At 33.9% G+C, this 17634-nt stretch overlaps 1 protein-coding gene across 1 annotated transcript in view; it reads left to right on the top strand.

The window, feature by feature from the left end:
- LOC142342678 (uncharacterized) overlaps positions 1–17634 on the top strand; it is a 221277-nt gene that overhangs the window by 186957 nt on the left and 16686 nt on the right. Inside the window, exons 61-66 of the mRNA XM_075394163.1 lie at positions 2892–3012; positions 3523–3720; positions 8715–8878; positions 9953–10043; positions 11861–12020; positions 12630–12754. Of these exons, the coding sequence (XP_075250278.1) occupies positions 2892–3012; positions 3523–3720; positions 8715–8878; positions 9953–10043; positions 11861–12020; positions 12630–12754 (859 nt within the window). The remainder of the gene's footprint in view (positions 1–2891; positions 3013–3522; positions 3721–8714; positions 8879–9952; positions 10044–11860; positions 12021–12629; positions 12755–17634) is intronic.

Below are 17634 nucleotides of genomic sequence, written 5' to 3'. Positions count from 1 at the left end.
GACAAACCTTTTTTACAATCAAATGAAGCCCAATGAACAAAAAATTTGTTTCGAAGGGATCGCTCATGTTTTTTTTTATTCGTATCTCAAATTTCGTAATTTCAAATGAAATTTTGATTTATTTTTTGAGGTTTTACTAAAGTTTTATATTTTTATGGCATAAATTTGTTGACTAACGGTGTAATAGATTTGCTAATGAGCAATAAGTGAACCTATCTAATGCTGTGAGTGGACAGCTAATGGCTGTTAAGACTTTGAAAATAAATTTTCGAAATTTTTTTTAAAATTAGTAAATCATAAACTTATTTTGTGAACTGTAAGTTTGTCTCAGTAAAACAGGATTGAACTCCTTCATACCGGTTCAACATACGTTAATCTCTTTGGCGGCTTTATCAAATAACTATTTGTTATACGTCTTCAAGGCCACAAGATTTCAAATATTTTTAAAAATTTTTTGGACATTTCGTTTTTTTGGTTCATTTTGAAATCTTATCACGTCTTCCTAATAATGATGGCCACATCTTCCTTTAGTGAAGACTTCGAAAGGAGCATAGATAAAACTTTCTGAGAAAAAAATATGGTTTAAATGGCTTCAACACTTTCTTCTCCCATTTTTCTAAAGAAATTTTGGTTTTTGCCTGTATTTGTTGTTTTTTTCATAGTCATAAGACATATTGTGATGTATTATTGATAACCTAGGCATGATAAACATCATTGTAATCACATCGTGGCATAGTTGAGCGTATTCATTGAATTCCTTTGAAAGCTTTTGAGATTACTGGCTGTTAAGACTTTAAAAATATTTTTTCTTTTTGAACTTTTTTGAACATAAATCAATCTTAAGCTTATTTTCGTGGATTGTAAGTCAGTCTCGGTAAAGACAGAACCGTTTTTTTTCTGCATCAACAACAATTTATTTAGTTAGCGGTTTTGTTTTCTAACTATTGGTTTTTTGACTTCGGTCCACGAGTTTTCATAATTTTTATGATTTTTGGATTTTTTTTTTAGTAATTTTGGTTCCTTTTGAAATCGTATTACATTATCCTAATATTGATAGCTCCCATTGGCTTAGTGAAGACGTTCAATGGATCGTTGAAAAAGTTTTTAGAGAAAAAAGCTTTTGGTTTAAATAGCTTCGACACTTCTGTTCTACCGAATTTTGGATTTTGCCTGTTTTTGTTGTTGTTTTCATAGTCAATGATTTGTTGTAATGTCTTATTGATAAATTTTGAATGACAAACATCCTTGTCGTCACATCATCTAGGCATTATTTAGCGTATTAAATGCCTTCCGTTGAAAGCTGTAGAATTTTATGACTTTGATACTATGGGTTTTCTCAAAAATTTCGTGGTTTTGATATATTTTTCTTTGCCATACGACTTATTGTGATGAGTTATTGATGTCACATGAATGAAACCTATGATTGCTATTTCATCGAGGCAGAATTTAGTGTGTTTAATTAACTGCGTTGAAAATAATTGAATTTAATGTCTTTGATACTAGGGCTTCTCTCAAAAACTTCGTGGTTTTAATATCTTTGTTTATATTTGTTGTTTTTCAAGTCATTTTGTAATAATAGAAACAATCACCTTGCTGTTAATAAATTAATTGAAAATAGAAGAGTTTATACTGAAAAGTTCATTCTCTAACGGCTTTGAAACTTTTCTCGCTTAATTTTTGTGAGTTTGCTGTCTTTGCTTTTTTTTATTTTTAGGTAGCCGTAAAATTCTGATCGGTCTCATAAACCTTTAATGTTGCCTGTCATGTTGCCCATAAACTTGTCTTGAGTGATGTTACCCGAAGCAGTCAGTTTAAAGCCAATAGTCTTAAAAATTTTGATATTTTACATCTTCAAAGATATTTCAAATTTTTCAGTTTTTTTGTTCTTTTCGTCAACTTATTCTCGTCATTGAGAAGTCCACTCCAATTCCTTGAATTTCAAAAAACAATTTGTCTACTAATATTATGTCGTAACTGATGTTTTGTTTGGTGGACATTATGCGTTTTCATAAAAAAATATTGTGAGTGGTGTATTTGTGTTTCTTTTTTTCTCTTCTTTTAGCTTATTCAGGTAATAACAGATCCCAATGATTTTCAAATAAGGCCCAAATGAACGAACTTTTTTTCTCTTTTAGTATAATTTTACCTGAATGAGTATAAATGTAAACTGAAATAAAAATAAATAAAATTCAGATAATAGCTGATGATTTTAATGGCTTCAATAATTTGTGTTATTGTTCTTAATTTTTTGAGATTTTCTGCGTCTTTGTGTAAATTGTTCTTTTTTTGAGATTTTCTGCGTATTTAGTTTATTCCTATGGTTTAGTCTCAGCAAAGACAGGTCCCATTAGTTTCATATTGACTTTTTAGTAAATTTATCAAGAATTATTTTGTTAAAAAGCTAAAGATTTTTTTAGACTTTTGAAATTATTTGGTTTAAGAAATGCTGATTGATCTTTGACTTTAACCTCATTTTTTTCTCTAGGTCAACTTTTTACCTAATCTCATTATGAAAAACATACATCTGCTGTATAGTTAGCAAAAACTAAATTTGTGGAGTTAAGGTTTTATCTGATTGCATTTTGACGTTGCTACTAGGTGCTTTTAAAATTATATATTGGGTTTCTGCCGTGAAAATTTTGTTTTTGCATAATTTGTTGTTTGCTGTTTTTTCTCGTAGTCTTTTTATTGGTAGATCTCGTGAGCGCTGTAATGAGAAATGGCATTATGTAATTCAATTAGTATTTACGTTTTGTAACGTGTTTTTTAAAGTCAAACATCTATTTTTGTTATCTCTTCATTTGGTTGACAATTAAGTCAAAAATGTAGATGAGCTCGGGTCGGAACATCATGTGCAAACGCACATTAACGAGCCGCCTTGTCTATTCAAGGTACATAAATGCCGAGGAGATAGACGGGGAGACTTTTTGGGGACAGTCTGCCTACTACCCCGGGGGAGGATTCCTCGTCCGACTGGATGGCAACATGAATGACTCAATCAAGAAACTAACGGTATGTTTGAGTCATAAAGTTGAGCATTTTGATTCATATAAGGCATGGGGTACATTATCGATTGAATCAGCGCCCGCACTTATTACTACAGAATTCTTGTTATGTAAGACCTGATGGCAACATTTCTGATAAAAAGTTATTTTGCTGATAGCCTTCAAGATGGTGCATTTTTTAATCGGATATTAATAAACAATCGTCAGATCTTGCATTGTAAAATTTCTTTAGATGTGATTGCAGTCGATATAAATTTGTCTATCTAAGTTTATCGTACGCGAAAAAATCCTTCTAATAATTTCATACAATTTTTAAAACTCATGGATCATATTTGATCACATTTGACTCTTATTAGTTGCAAACATGACACTTCGCTTTTAGTAATTACAGTACCCAATGCCGTTCCTTACTAGGATATCCGACCAATATAGGAATGCAAAAGGACGCGTGTGTTCGCAGGCTGATAAAACAAAAATTATGCCCAACCTGCGTTTTTAAAGATTGCCTTATTTGTAGAACCTGAAGAACGAGAAATTCATCGACCACTACACACGTGCCATAATGCATGAGTTTGCGATCTACAACCCTACCTACAATCTGTTCGCAGTGGTGACAATGGTGTCTGAGTTCCTGGCCTCCTCTGGCTTGTACTCTTACTACTACTGCGACCCACTCAGACTTATCCAGTACCACGGACCCACTGCTCCATACCAGGTAGGGCAATCAGTTATTCCAGGCGCCTCAAGCAGCAGTCGGTCTCAGATCATAAGAAAATTTTAAAAAATTAAAATTTATCAAATAATTATGAAAAACCACTTTTACTGCTGCTCTTCTGTGTCTAATTGTAAACCGCAAAAGTTGTAAAATTAGAAAGAAGGAAGGGGGAAGGGAGGGGCGGCGCGGAGAATCTATTTACACTGGTAAATCGATGTAAAAGTTTGTAATAATGAGGTAGAATAAAATGAACATTATGAAAAGAAATCAGAAATTAGCCGAAAATGCGCGTAACTTCTGTGTTCATTGTTTATCACACAATAACTTGCAAAAATTTGGCAAAAAGGTTGCCAATTAATGGATAGCATGCCAAGACTTGCAGATGTTACAAGTTTGGTGCAAAAGCTATTAGCATAGTAATAAAAAATGAAAACTTTCAAAAAAGTTCTGAAAAACATGTTGGATACTCAATTAGGAAAATTGTATACCTGGCCGTTTAAAAAAACTCTTGTGTGGAAACCCATGAACTCTCTTTTCACTCACTTAACTATCTTGAAAATATATAATAATGAATATTAAACCGAAACCGAAACTAAGGATTTTTTCTTTTCTTGTTAGGTTGGTAAAAGGTGACTACCGAAATCTTGACTATTAGTTTCTACAAATTAATATGACTTTCAAAGATTCCAACAAAAATATGTTTAAATTAGTGGCAATATTTACACAAGAAGTTTGCAGGTACCTGCCTCCAAATCAAGGTCAAAGCTGTGCAAGTCCAATTGCACTTCTATCTAGTGATTCGGGTCTATGATCATCGCTCTTTACACTAAAAACTTTGTGATGCACGTCTTGGCCAAAATTTGCACTCCTGAATCCAATATGTGACCATAACTAAACATTTATAATTCTTAGTCAAGAAACTCAAAAATTGCGAGATGAATTTCTAAACAAAAAGTAGTAGGTATAACTCCAGAAATACTACTCTTATGTTATCTAAGAAGCAATCCAGGAAAACCAATGCCAGGCCATCTTAGGGAGTCAGTGCCATATTGAAAGTTATTGATCACGCTTGATCTTTTTCCAAAAACCGCTGGGTTAAATCAGACAAAAAGTTTATCTGAAAGATCAATAACATATGAGTTTTGGTAACTTTTAGTCAAAAACTAGGCCGAAAATCAATAAATTTTAAAAGGCGCTGAGATCTTCTGCTTAACCTTGGGCAGCTTCAAATCTTAGGGAACTCTTTCAACATTTCAGTTTAGATGTTCAAAATGAAAGACGTTGCATGTTACGGCATTTTTGCTGGATTTTGAAACGTATCTTCAAATTTGTTTTTCACTTAGAAGTCAACAAAGAAATGTTGGGCAGTTTTCCAAATTTTGACTATAAATTGACAGAAAGGTATATTTGTTCTCAGACCATCCCAGTAGGAAAAAAGGCAAAAAATTGCATTTAGAAATCCAATTTCCAGAAAATACTTTTTTCTTGTTAATCTTGCTAATAAACGTCGAGATTTTATTTTAAAATTTTCAAATTACTCCCTCTTCATTTCCTTCAGTATAAAAAAGAACTAAAATAGTTAGTGCTCTGCCGTAATGAAAAATGCAATTTCTTCGTTGCAAGAAAAATTGAGGAGTTATTGACTTCTTTGTTCCGACCCTCTTGAGGGGGGAGTAACTATATACTCAAATGGGGTTTTTTTTGTTCCGTGAATTTTCGCCGCTCGATATATTCATCGTAGAGAAGTGAGACTGGTATCATTAAAAAGCTCGTCCAGCGTAGAATATGGAATTAAAAAGATTTTTTATTTTTCGTTTTCTATAGGGAGTTATCGAGGTTTAAACTTCTGAGAAAAGAAGAGTAAATTCACGTTGTTTTTATTCACATTTTCCGGAATTTTTGCCTAAATTTTCGTCAATTTTGCTAAAATTTGTTATAATTTTTAAGAATAGTGTCGTTGATTTTATTTTTTGAAGAGGAACAAGCATTGTTGATTGTTTTGATTTAATTTTTTTGGTCAAAAAATCTGGATAAACATTTCAAAATTTAGCCTTTTTCATCAAAAACAGCTCGAAATAAGCTACTTTAGTCCACTTTGATTAAATTTGCCGACAGTACACCCCCAAACAACACTCATACAATCTTTGTAGACTCAGAGGGGGGTTATTTCTACTGCAGAGTCCGCTGAGAGTGCACGGTAGTTAAAACTTTGCCGTTTTTTGCTAACTTTACTCGTTGATTATCAAAAATGCAGAATTTATTTTGAGTTTTCAACTAACAATTTATCTATATCTACGACATTCGAAAAATCAATTGTTGCTAACGGACAATAAATTTTAGTAGGGCTAATTTTGGGTCATTCTCGGACTGTTACAATCCAAAAAAAATTGGGTTGTAATCAGTCGGTCTTTTTTTTAAAAAAAAAAAGACTTTTTTTAATAATAAAGAACAGAACATATCAAATCAAAGTTCAGGAGTGATAGGTCCAACCAATTCGCTTGCTAAGCAGCTCCAAGCTAATGCATTTAGTTTTTGAATTGAAAGTTTATGGTGCTTTCTTTTTTTAAAAATAATTGACTTTTCAATAAATAATGGCTGAATTAAATTTTCCTCTATTTTTTTCTTAATTTTTTCAACTTCCAGCTTAGTGTCAGCAAAGAAAGACTGCTTCTTCTTTCTACTGATTTAACATTTATTCTCGGTTGCAGTTTTAAGCCTGAAGTTATTGTTTTCTGGCTTTGATACTACAAGATTTCAGATTTTTGTTTGTTTTGATATTTGCCAGTTTTTCACGTTTTCTAATTTTGTCACATTATCACATTATTGACAGTTCTCATGTCACCTTATTAGCATTCAGAATAAGACACAATTGACCATATCAAAATCCTGAAAGATATACATCATCGTTTTAACGGCCTCGACGCCTCTTTCTTGAAGAAATCAATTGAATTTTTTAATTTTGTCTCTAACTGTCATTTATACTTTGTCGTTTCGGTCGTAAGAAATTTCCTGTATAGTGATAGCTTTCAATGGCTTTTCATGGAAGAATAGAAGAACCCATATTCTGATATTAGCAGATAGCTGATGGCTTTCATGACTTTGAAAACAATCGTTTTCCAAAATTAAAAAAAAAATTTTAACTTCGCAATTTCGTTCTTTTTATGTTTCTTTTTGTTACCTAATCTCGTTAGTTAATTGCAGGTCAAATATGACATTATTGGTGTCATGGGAGAAAAATTGATTGGTGTCCCAAAATCTTTTATTTAAAGAATTTGTTATGACCTTACTGGCTTCGACACCGTTTTTTCACAAAAAAAAGTTGATTTTTGTCATATTTGAAGTTCTTTTTGTAGATGCAAGAAATGTTCTGGATAATTACAGGTCTCGAGGGATTCCTTTTTTCATGAATAAACGACCCTATTTAAATAGCTCTTTTAGTAATTAATGCCTTTCATGACATTGAATTTAATTTTGTTTCAAAAAAAAAATTTAAACTATTACATAATTTAGCACTTCGCTTTTTTGTCTTCGCTTTTTTTTTACCTAGTCTTACTAATGAATGGCCACGTACTACATTATAGCTATTTGAAGAAGGTGCAATCAAATATATTTTGAGTGCCAAAATTTGTCTTGACGGTTTTGACAGCGTTTTCTGGCAAGTTTCAATTGAAATTTTGTTTGTTCTTTGTTGTGCTTTTTAGCCGCTTTAAAAAATGAATAAGGACAGGTCCTAATGCCCTTCTATTGAAGCAGTGGTAGCCGTAAATTTGTGGTAATAATAATTGATTCCTAATGGTATTTATTACTTTGAAGTTAACTGTTTCAAAAAAAGAAGTTAATTTTTTTACTTTAATGTTTTTGTTCTTTTTGTATAATTGTTACCAAACCTTTTTATGGACTGGTCGCATATGTTTTCTGGTGGTTTATAAGTTATTTTTGTTTAGTTTTAGGTTTATCTGACGGTATGTTGACTTTGTTATTAAATTTAGTTTTTAAGAGGGACATCAATTTTTTGATGTAATTAATGTTTGTTGTTGTTGTTGTTTGATTTTGATGTTCGTCTTGACTCGCTTTCTTAATATTGACATATTACAGCAATCTAATGCATCAATTTTTACTCCACTGAGTTATTTGCTTTGGAGGCTATCTTATCGTTCATAGAGAATTTTTTGAAAAAGACTTGGGCTTTTTTGGGATTCGCAAAAAATAATTTTTTTCTATCTGTTCCTCATTTGGTAGACAATTATGCCAAAGTTTTGGATGAGCGGGGTCGGAACCTTATGTGCCATCGCACATTACCGAGCCGCCTTGTTTGTTTTGCTTCTAATTTCTCTTATTAATTTGTGTCAAACGAAATTTGTAGCTTTTAGTTGGGCTCTGTTTGTCTTTCTATGCAATTTTTCTCTTTGTCAAAACTTGTCTGATCAATTTGATATTTGGTCCTCAAAACGAGATAAATTTTTTTATTTTGTTTTGTTTGTGTTTAGTTTTTTTCGTATATTCATATCTCAGATACTTTTTCCGTTCTCTTTGGCACTTCTTCACTCCAAAATTGAGTAAATTTTACTGTGGATAAATTTTGTCTAGGTTGATTTGCCTGCAACGTTTGCAGATAACAATAACTGCAAAATTTCCTAGAAATTTATTCTGAAATTAATTTAAATTTAATTTATTAAATTTTAATTTAAAATATTTTTTGAATCAAATTCTTGGAGGGTGTAACTGCGAATTCTAGGTAACTTGTTGGTAGTTTGACCTGGAATTGCAGATAATGTAATGTGTTTGCAGTAAGATTCTAAGTGAGTTGCATTAATAAACAATTTACTTGCAAATTCTGGGTAAATTCACTGCATTTTTAAATTAATTTACCAGCAAAACTTTTTTAGAGTGTTGACTCGTAATCTAAAATAGCACGCGTTATTGTGGATGAATTTTGCCCACAAATCTTTCAGCTGCAACTGAATAGATTCGAACAAACTTTCATCTCTATTTAGATTCTTGTGCAAGTTGGATTGGGAATCTTCCTGATTGGCTTCATAATACGTGATGGGAGAAAGATCTACAAGATGAGGTGGGATTTCTTCAAGAAGTCTTGGAACGTGATTGACTTTATCATTGATGCTCTAGGACTCGTTGCTATTGTACTCTTCATGTACAGGTAGGCTCCCTTAGTGAATGTTATACACCATCTTTTATAGCATTACAAGCTTGACTCAGATTTTTGCCAATAGTCATATCTTACAAGACTCTTGCAAAAAAATTCCCTGGCCGAGGTTTTACCCTTAATCCACCTCTAGTTAGCGGAGATTAGAGTGTAATGCGTACTTCACTCCTATTAGCGAGGAAAAGAGTGCAAGAGTGTAATTTCAGTAAATTCTACTGTATTTACACCCTTTTCTCCACTCTTTTTACACTCTTTGCAAAGAGTGTAATTTAGGGTGGACTGATAAAAAATACGCTCTTGCACAAACACCGTGATAACCAAATTGAAACGTCGAATACTTGTATGAGTTGACCCAAGGGTTAATGCGCAATGTGAACATAAAATTTTGGGCAGAGGGAAGATGGAGGGATCAATCCTCACTACCTCCTTCCACCTTTATTTTTTTAAAGTTACATTCTTATAATTACACTCTTCCACCCTCAATTAAGTGGAGTAATAAGGGTTTATTTTTTATTTTACATTTTTTGCACTCTTTTCCCCGTTATTTTTGGGGATAATCCTCGGCCCGGGTTGCAAGATTTGAATCAGCTTGCCAAAATTGTACGCGATTTGAATCTGCTCATCACTAAGGCGGCGGATACAAGAACTTTTTCATGGCGACGTCAAGCACGAATTGTTTGTCTTAATTAAAAGATCTTATTTAATCCTGGAGCTCATTGCAACTTTTGCAATTTTAGCTTATTTTTTAGGTTGAGTCAGATCACAGGAGGTATTGTTTTATCAAATGCGACATAATATGAAACTTGTATTTAGTACGAACTGACAAAAGTCCACTTGATTAATACAAAAACTAGGCCTTTATTGTGAAATTGTTGAGAAAATGCAGCACTGTGATGATTGCGTTTAATGATGAAACCTTTGTTTTAAGTTTTCCTTACAAATTTTCACATCTCGATAAATTTTTAGTTCCAGATTGGATTGAAAAGATTGAAAAGCAATGCTCGGCATTTGAAATAACTATAGCATTCAAAGCTGTAGTGACAAGGGTTGAGTTTGGGTCTATTTTAGATACACGGAAACAGAGAATGCAATGGCCCGGGTGTCTCTTGTGGGAGGACGGCAGTTCGTCAACTTGAACTACACTGTCACCCTGTCTCTGGTACGAATCCAATCTTGACCCTCCGCTTATGCTGAAATTTAGGAGTCCACGGCTGTAGACTTTCAATTATACGATGTCGTATTTTTAGATGCAAGATAACACTATGAATCATTCAGATAATCACAATCAGGTCAAAAATGACAAAAGCGACCAAATATTTTCAAAATAATGAATTAAATTTTGTTCTTCTTAACAAAATAAATGCCTCGGTGGGTAATCGTGCACGAATTGCGTATGATATTTTTCAAGTCATACAAGAATTTTTTAAGAAATTATAAACCTTTTTAGAGAACGCTATTAGCATTCAACCCAGTTATCAACTGTTGTTTGATATCCCGCACTGAACGTCAAGTCTTAATCATTACTGATTCAGAAAATTGCAAGTCCTGGATCAGTACTATATCAGAGCTCTGATCATGTTACTTTTTAGACTAGGCACGTCTTAAATGGAGTCTTAAGACTTGCGATAAGACGTGATCAGTACTGATCTGTCAATTCAAGATGTGTATTTCCTTGGAGAAGTACTGATCAAGACTTGAAATTCGTTCGGGGATATCATTAATGCCCTCAGTTTCAATTCCAATCAAAAAGGAACTATCACTAAAATAGTTTGAGGTATACCGCAAAAGTTGATACTATTTTAATGTTAATATCATGATTATACATGAAATATATTAAGTTTTGGACTCCATTTGCTCTGAATGTTTTTTATAGCTGCGAAGCTGTAAGCTGAGCGTAGCTATATTGCGGTGCTCTTGGTTTTTTTTTGTTCCGTCGTCTGACGCTCTTTTTTCGTTTTACATTTGTTCACACAGCAAAGCTGAAAAAGTCAAATTTTCTGAATGACTTCTTCCTCTCACCAACGGCATTTGCGCGCGTGACGTCATTTCTCACTCGCTTTAGCGAAAGTTTTAATGTTATTTGCGTGATTAGATTTTGATCATACGTGACTTACCTCACTCAATAAAATGACTTCTGCACTTTAAAACTTAAGTTTAATTTGAATTTGTTTAAGGTCAAAGGAACTCATATGTGCAGTAAAGGTCCCTAATAAGAGGCTTCTGTGGAATGAATTGTAACAAGCTTTATTAATTTATCGCTGACTGTTTTTTAGCCTAGTTTTTTGAGCGGCGTCGATTTTTCAATTTAGATCTGTATATGTTTCTATCTCTATTATATGGCACGCAGGTCTATTCTTTCGTAGCTATTCCGGCAATCTGCCGGCTATGTTATTATAGCTGCGAAGCTGTAAGCTGAGCGTAGCTATATTGCGGTGCTCTTCGTTTTTTTTGTTTCGTCGTCTGACGCTCTTTTTTCGTTTTACATTTGTTCACACAGCAAAGCTGAAAAAGTCAAATTTTCTGAATGACTTCTTCCTCTCACCAACAACATTTGCGCGCGTGACTTCATTTCTCACTCGCTTTAGCGAAAGTTTTAAGGTTATTTGCGTGATTAGATTTTGATCATACGTGACTTACCTCACTCAATAAAATGACTTCTGCACTTTAAAACTTAAGTTTAATTTGAATTTGTTTAAGGTCAAAGGAACTCATATGTGCAGTAAAGGTCCCTAATAAGAGGCTTCTGTGGAATGAATTGTAACAAGCTTGGAATGAATTTATCGCTGACTGTTTTTTAGCCTAGTTTTTTGAGCGGCGTCGATTTTTCAATTTAGATCTGTATCTGTTTCTATCTCTATTATATGGCACGCAGGTCTATTCTTTCGCAGCTATTCCGGCAATCTGCCGGCTATGTTGTTATATTTTGTTTAACTATTCCCATGGAAGAGCACCAAAAGTTGAGAAAATGTTTTCCAGGTGTACCTGATAATCTTGGCTTCGGTTTGTTTTGCCTCTACCATCCGCTTCCTCAAGATTCTCAACTTCAACAAAAAGATCTCCATGTTCAGAGATGTGCTGGTGGCGTGCAAGGAAGACCTCTACTCTTTCACAGTCATGTTTGTGGTCCTACAAGCTGGTCTGTAGCTACCTTTTACAAATTAATCCAACTATGAATCTAAATTTTTTCATTAAAAATGTGAACAGACATTGGGTGATCAAAGAATGCAAATAATATTTTGCAAACAGCATTGCATACTTTGTTCTTTTTTGTGCAATTTTTTTAAAATTGCGAAAACTTGTGACAGATTTTAATATTATAGAGGCAAAGGTTATGGAAAATGCAGGAAGAACTCAGGAAGTCATAAATATCGGTAGATTTTCGCCTGCATTTTTTTGGGCTTTCCCCGTCTTCCTTTGAATACGGGAGGAATAAATAGAAGCTCTTTTCTTCAACTTGTTGAAACTACAGCAGTTTTGAAAAAGCATGAAAGTACCTCAAATTCCACACCATTAACTTTTAACTTGAAGATTAATAAATTGGTTCAAAAGTCTCGGGAGTTAATATGAGAGCTTTATTTATACAGAGTTTGCTGTGACGACATAAAAATCAGACTTGAAAGCGTATATTCTAATGGATGCTTTGAAGCAGCAGTTCAAAATATTGATTTTCATTTTTTTGCAGATTCCATTTCAAATCTCATATTAAAAGGTAGATTATAAATTGTAATTGTCTGTGTTTGTCCAGGATTCGTGACTATGGCCCACTTGTTCTTCGGAAACTTCCTTGTGAGATATGCGACAATGTTCCAGACTCAGCAGTCCCTCTTCAACATGCTACTCGGAAAGTTCTCATTCGAGGACCTCATCCAGGTGAGCACATTGGAAACGTCTTGTTTAATTTGATTACAATTCTGTCTATCGCTACTAATCTGTCACGCTCTTTCAATTTTTTCACACGTTCCAGATTTTCTTTTGGTCAAGACAATTAAATGGACATTCCAATACCCCATTGGAATGTCCACATTTTTTGGAGCATATAATGAGTGTTGGAGTTAAGAAGGACGCGCTACTTTTTTCTGAAAAGTGTCTATGTAAAATAACCTGCAATTTTTGTAAAAATAACCTAGAAACAAACCTGCAGAAATACCTGCAAAAACCATTACGTGTAACTGACCAAAAGTATATTACCTGAACTCCAAATTAACAGATTAGAGCGAGATTTACACAAAATTGTGTATGAGAGAAATAAAAACAACTAATATGAAACAAAACAAGTAAACTATAACTTTATTCATAGCGAGTTTTTCTCTGGAAATGCCAGGAAAAAAATATGGTCACTCTTTTCGTAGATTCACTTCTGTCTTTTGAAACTAAAAATCTACTGCTGGAAGAAGTTCAACAGAGTAGACTGTTGCATTTCGTCAACATACATTGAAATGCACAAAAGTTATTATAACCTTTTCAACAACAGAAATTTATCCTTTGAAGTAATTGGGATCAAAACAAAAATACATAACTATATACTAGATGAGAACCATTTCTGTTCAGCTTGAGCTATAATTATTAGCAAAACTAAATTTAGCAGGTAAAATTTAGCTTATTTCAGTTTTTATCGAGCTTGCAAGTAGTATCAGCTGTAACATAAATTAAGTTTTTTTCTCGGTAAATCAGCCTATAAATTTCATTGAAGAATCGCTGAAAGAAATTGAAGTTGAAACTAATTGATATATCTGCTTTAATATCATTTAGTTTCAACTTCAATTTTTCGGAGGGTAAAGTCTAAAAATTCCCCCTTATTCCCATTACCTCCCTTATCTTTCCCAAATCGTTTTACGCCCTAAAGTTGTTTTACACCCTAAAATTACACCCTAATCTTACATCTTTTTGAGGTGTAATTTTTGGGGGTGGTAAATCTAACAATCCCCCTTACTCCTCCTTACCCCCCTAACCTTACATCTTTTTACCCCCTAAATTTACCCATAATCTTACATCTTTTTAGGGGGTAATTTTTGGGGAGTAAAATCTAAAAATTCCACCATTACCCCCCCTTACCGCCATAATCTTACATCGTTTTACCTCCTTATAATTATCCCCTAGTCTTACATCCTTTTTTTTGGGTGGGGAGGTATTTTTTGGATGGGGGTGAAATGAAAGAATTCCCCGCATTAACCCCCTAATCCTACATAGTTTTACTCCCCATAGACAGTTACCCCCTACTCTTACATCAGTTTGGGGGTAATCAGGGGGTAATTTCGATACGGGTGCAAGTTCTGGGTAATTCGATGCTGAATGCCAGGCGAATAGCATCAAAAACATTCTAGGTTTTTTTTCTCAATATTGTATATACAATTCTCCAAATTAATCCGTAGAGTTAATGATTCTGATGACGTCATCTACTTTGACGTCTCCTTCAAATGTGACGCTAGTGGGTTTCACGCTATCTGTGTGACATTATAAAAGGTAGTTGCATCTAAGCATCTAAATCGCGGCTGTTGCCCAGCATAAATAAATCTTGAAGAACCAAAACTTTCTCTCATGTTCAAGTTTTAAAACCGGACAAATGTAGAGGCATTACCACCCGATAAGTTGAGGAGCGAAATTTTTTCTAGACGTTAAAAACATTTTGTGGCAATGTTTGGAATAATAATTCCACTAGTTCGCTCAAAACTCATTATATCCAATCTCCGTATGGATAATTAGAACCATTAACTCGGTGCAACCAATAACAAAATCGATACAACGCATCATAAGTCTATTAATTAAAACCTTAAATTTTTTGTCTCTTTTCAAAACATTCAGCAGTTTTAAAGAAAACCATTGCGAATTATTTCGAGAAAAAAAACAATGGACAATTTGATCAAATTAGGTGATTCATTATTCAACAATGATAATTTTTCCTGTCAATTTCATGATAAAATTTGGAATGTTATGCCCAATTAATTTATCAGTGAAAGTTGCAACATTACATATGCAAAACTACAAAGTTTTAAATTTTTGCATTCGGCTTTGTGATTCTATCACTCAAGCTACTAACTCTCACGTAGATCTAAATTTTGGTGATCGGAAATTTATTATTGCTTTGTAGAAGTTATTTCAAAATCAAAAATAAATAATTTAAATTTGCAAAAATTGATACGATATAGAGAACTCACTTCGGTCTCACAGCGTAGTCGGAAAGCGTGGTATTGTCTCAGATTTGGAGTCACAGTCGCACGTCGCACAAATTTGCATTGTCATGTTTTGTCGAATCATAGTTCCCCAAAAAGAAAACATCGACAGAAACTATCGAAGCGTTTTTTAATAATTCGCACAAACTTTTGCTGGCTCGAAAGATGCCATAGTTGCTCTCTGGAACGTCCCACATATTCAAATTATGCTATAGTTGTTGTCTGAGTGATGTTTATTTTTTACCTGGAAATATTTCTGACCCCTAAGGTGGAAAAAGATATTGAGTTTTGACAAATACGCTTTCCTTGACTTTGGGTTATTAGGTGGACGAAACACTGGGTGCGATCTTATTCATGAGTTACTCCAACTGCATGATGTTGATCACGATGAACATATTCGTCGTCATTCTGGACGCCTCTGTGGGTGACGTCAACGAAGGTTAGTTATTACTCACTCCAATTAACCAATTGTAATTGCAATATGCATGAGGACAACGTGACTTTTAAGAACTTAGTGATACAGAGTTTTATACATTTTACAATATCTTGATGTGCTTGAATGGACTTGAAGTACCTGAGCATGGTCTGATGAATCACATTGTCATTTTAAATCGGCAAAATTTTTGCAGAACTTACGAGACCTTGTATCCCGAATCCCGAAACACTTGCTAAAATCTCAAAGGTTTTGATTTTTTAACTTCAGTATTTACCTATATTGCAAGCTCCTTTTTGCGAAGCTGTAAGCTGAGCGTAGCTATATTGCGGTGCTCTTGGTTTTTTTTGTTCCGTCGTCTGACGCTCTTTTTTCGTTTTACATTTGTTCACACAGCAAAGCTGAAAAAGTCAAATTTTCTGAATAACTTCTTCCTCTCACCAACGGCATTTGCGCGCGTGACGTCATTTCTCACTCGCTTTAGCGAAAGTTTTAATGTTATTTGCGTGATTAGATTTTGATCATACGTGACTTACCTCACTCAATAAAATGACTTCTGCACTTTAAAACTTAAATTTAATTTGAATTTATTTAAGGTCAAAGGAACTCATATGTGCAGTAAAGGTCCCTAATAAGAGGATTCTGTGGAATGAATTGTAACAAGCTTTATTAATTTATCGCTGACTCTTTTTTAGCCTAGTTTTTTGAGCGGCGTCGATTTTTCAATTTAGATCTGTATATGTTTCTATCTCTATTATATGGCACGCAGGTCTATTCTTTCGCAGCTATTCCGGCAATCTGCCGGCTATGTTATTACAGCTGCGAAGCTGTAAGCTGAGCGTAGCTATATTGCGGTGCTCTTCGTTTTTTTTGTTTCGTCGTCTGACGCTCTTTTTTCGTTTTATATTTGTTCACACAGCAAAGCTGAAAAAGTCAAATTTTCTGAATGACTTCTTCCTCTCACCAACAACATTTGCGCGCGTGACGTCATTTCTCACTCGCTTTAGCGAAAGTTTTAAGGTTATTTGCGTGATTAGATTTTGATCATACGTGACTTACCTCACTCAATAAAATGACTTCTGCACTTTAAAACTTAAGTTTAATTTGAATTTGTTTAAGGTCAAAGGAACTCATATGTGCAGTAAAGGTCCCTAATAAGAGGCTTCTGTGGAATGAATTGTAACAAGCTTGGAATGAATTTATCGCTGACTGTTTTTTAGCCTATTTTTTTGAGCGGCGTCGATTTTTCAATTTAGATCTGTATCTGTTTCTATCTCTATTATATGGCACGCAGGTCTATTTTTCGCAGCTATTCCGGCAATCTGCCGGCTATGTTGTTATATTTTGTTTAACTATTCCCATGGAAGAGCACCAAAAGATGAGAAAATGTTTTCCAGGTGTACCTGATAATCTTGGCTTCGGTTTGTTTTGCCTCTACCATCCGCTTCCTCAAGATTCTCAACTTCAAGAAAAAGATCTCCATGTTCAGAGATGTGCTGGTGGCGTGCAAGGAAGACCTCTACTCTTTCACAGTCATGTTTGTGGTCCTACAAGCTGGTCTGTAGCTACCTTTTACAAATTAATCCAACTATGAATCTAAATTTTTTCATTAAAAATGTGAACAGACATTGGGTGATCAAAGAATGCAAATAATATTTTGCAAACAGCATTGCATACTTTGTTCTTTTTTGTGCAATTTTTTTAAAATTGCGAAAACTTGTGACAGATTTTATTATTATAGAGGCAAAGGTTATGGAAAATGCAGGAAGAACTCAGGAAGTCATAAATATCGGTAGATTTTCGCCTGCATTTTTTTGGGCTTTCCCCGTCTTCCTTTGAATACGGGAGGAATAAATAGAAGCTCTTTTCTTCAACTTGTTGAAACTACAGCAGTTTTGAAAAAGCATGAAAGTACCTCAAATTCCACACCATTAACTTTTAACTTGAAGATTAATAAATTGGTTCAAAAGTCTCGGGAGTTAATATGAGAGCTTTATTTATACAGAGTTTGCTGTGACGACATAAAAATCAGACTTGAAAGCGTATATTCTAATGGATGCTTTGAAGCAGCAGTTCAAAATATTGATTTTCATTTTTTTGCAGATTCCATTTCAAATCTCATATTAAAAGGTAGATTATAAATTGTAATT

Source organism: Convolutriloba macropyga, chromosome 7 (genome assembly GCF_964194025.1).
Source record: "Convolutriloba macropyga chromosome 7, txConMacr16.3, whole genome shotgun sequence".
Lineage (NCBI taxonomy): Eukaryota > Metazoa > Xenacoelomorpha > Acoela > Convolutidae > Convolutriloba > Convolutriloba macropyga.
The sequence above is the reverse complement of the archived record's forward strand: the minus strand, read 5'-3'. Positions and strand labels throughout refer to the sequence as shown.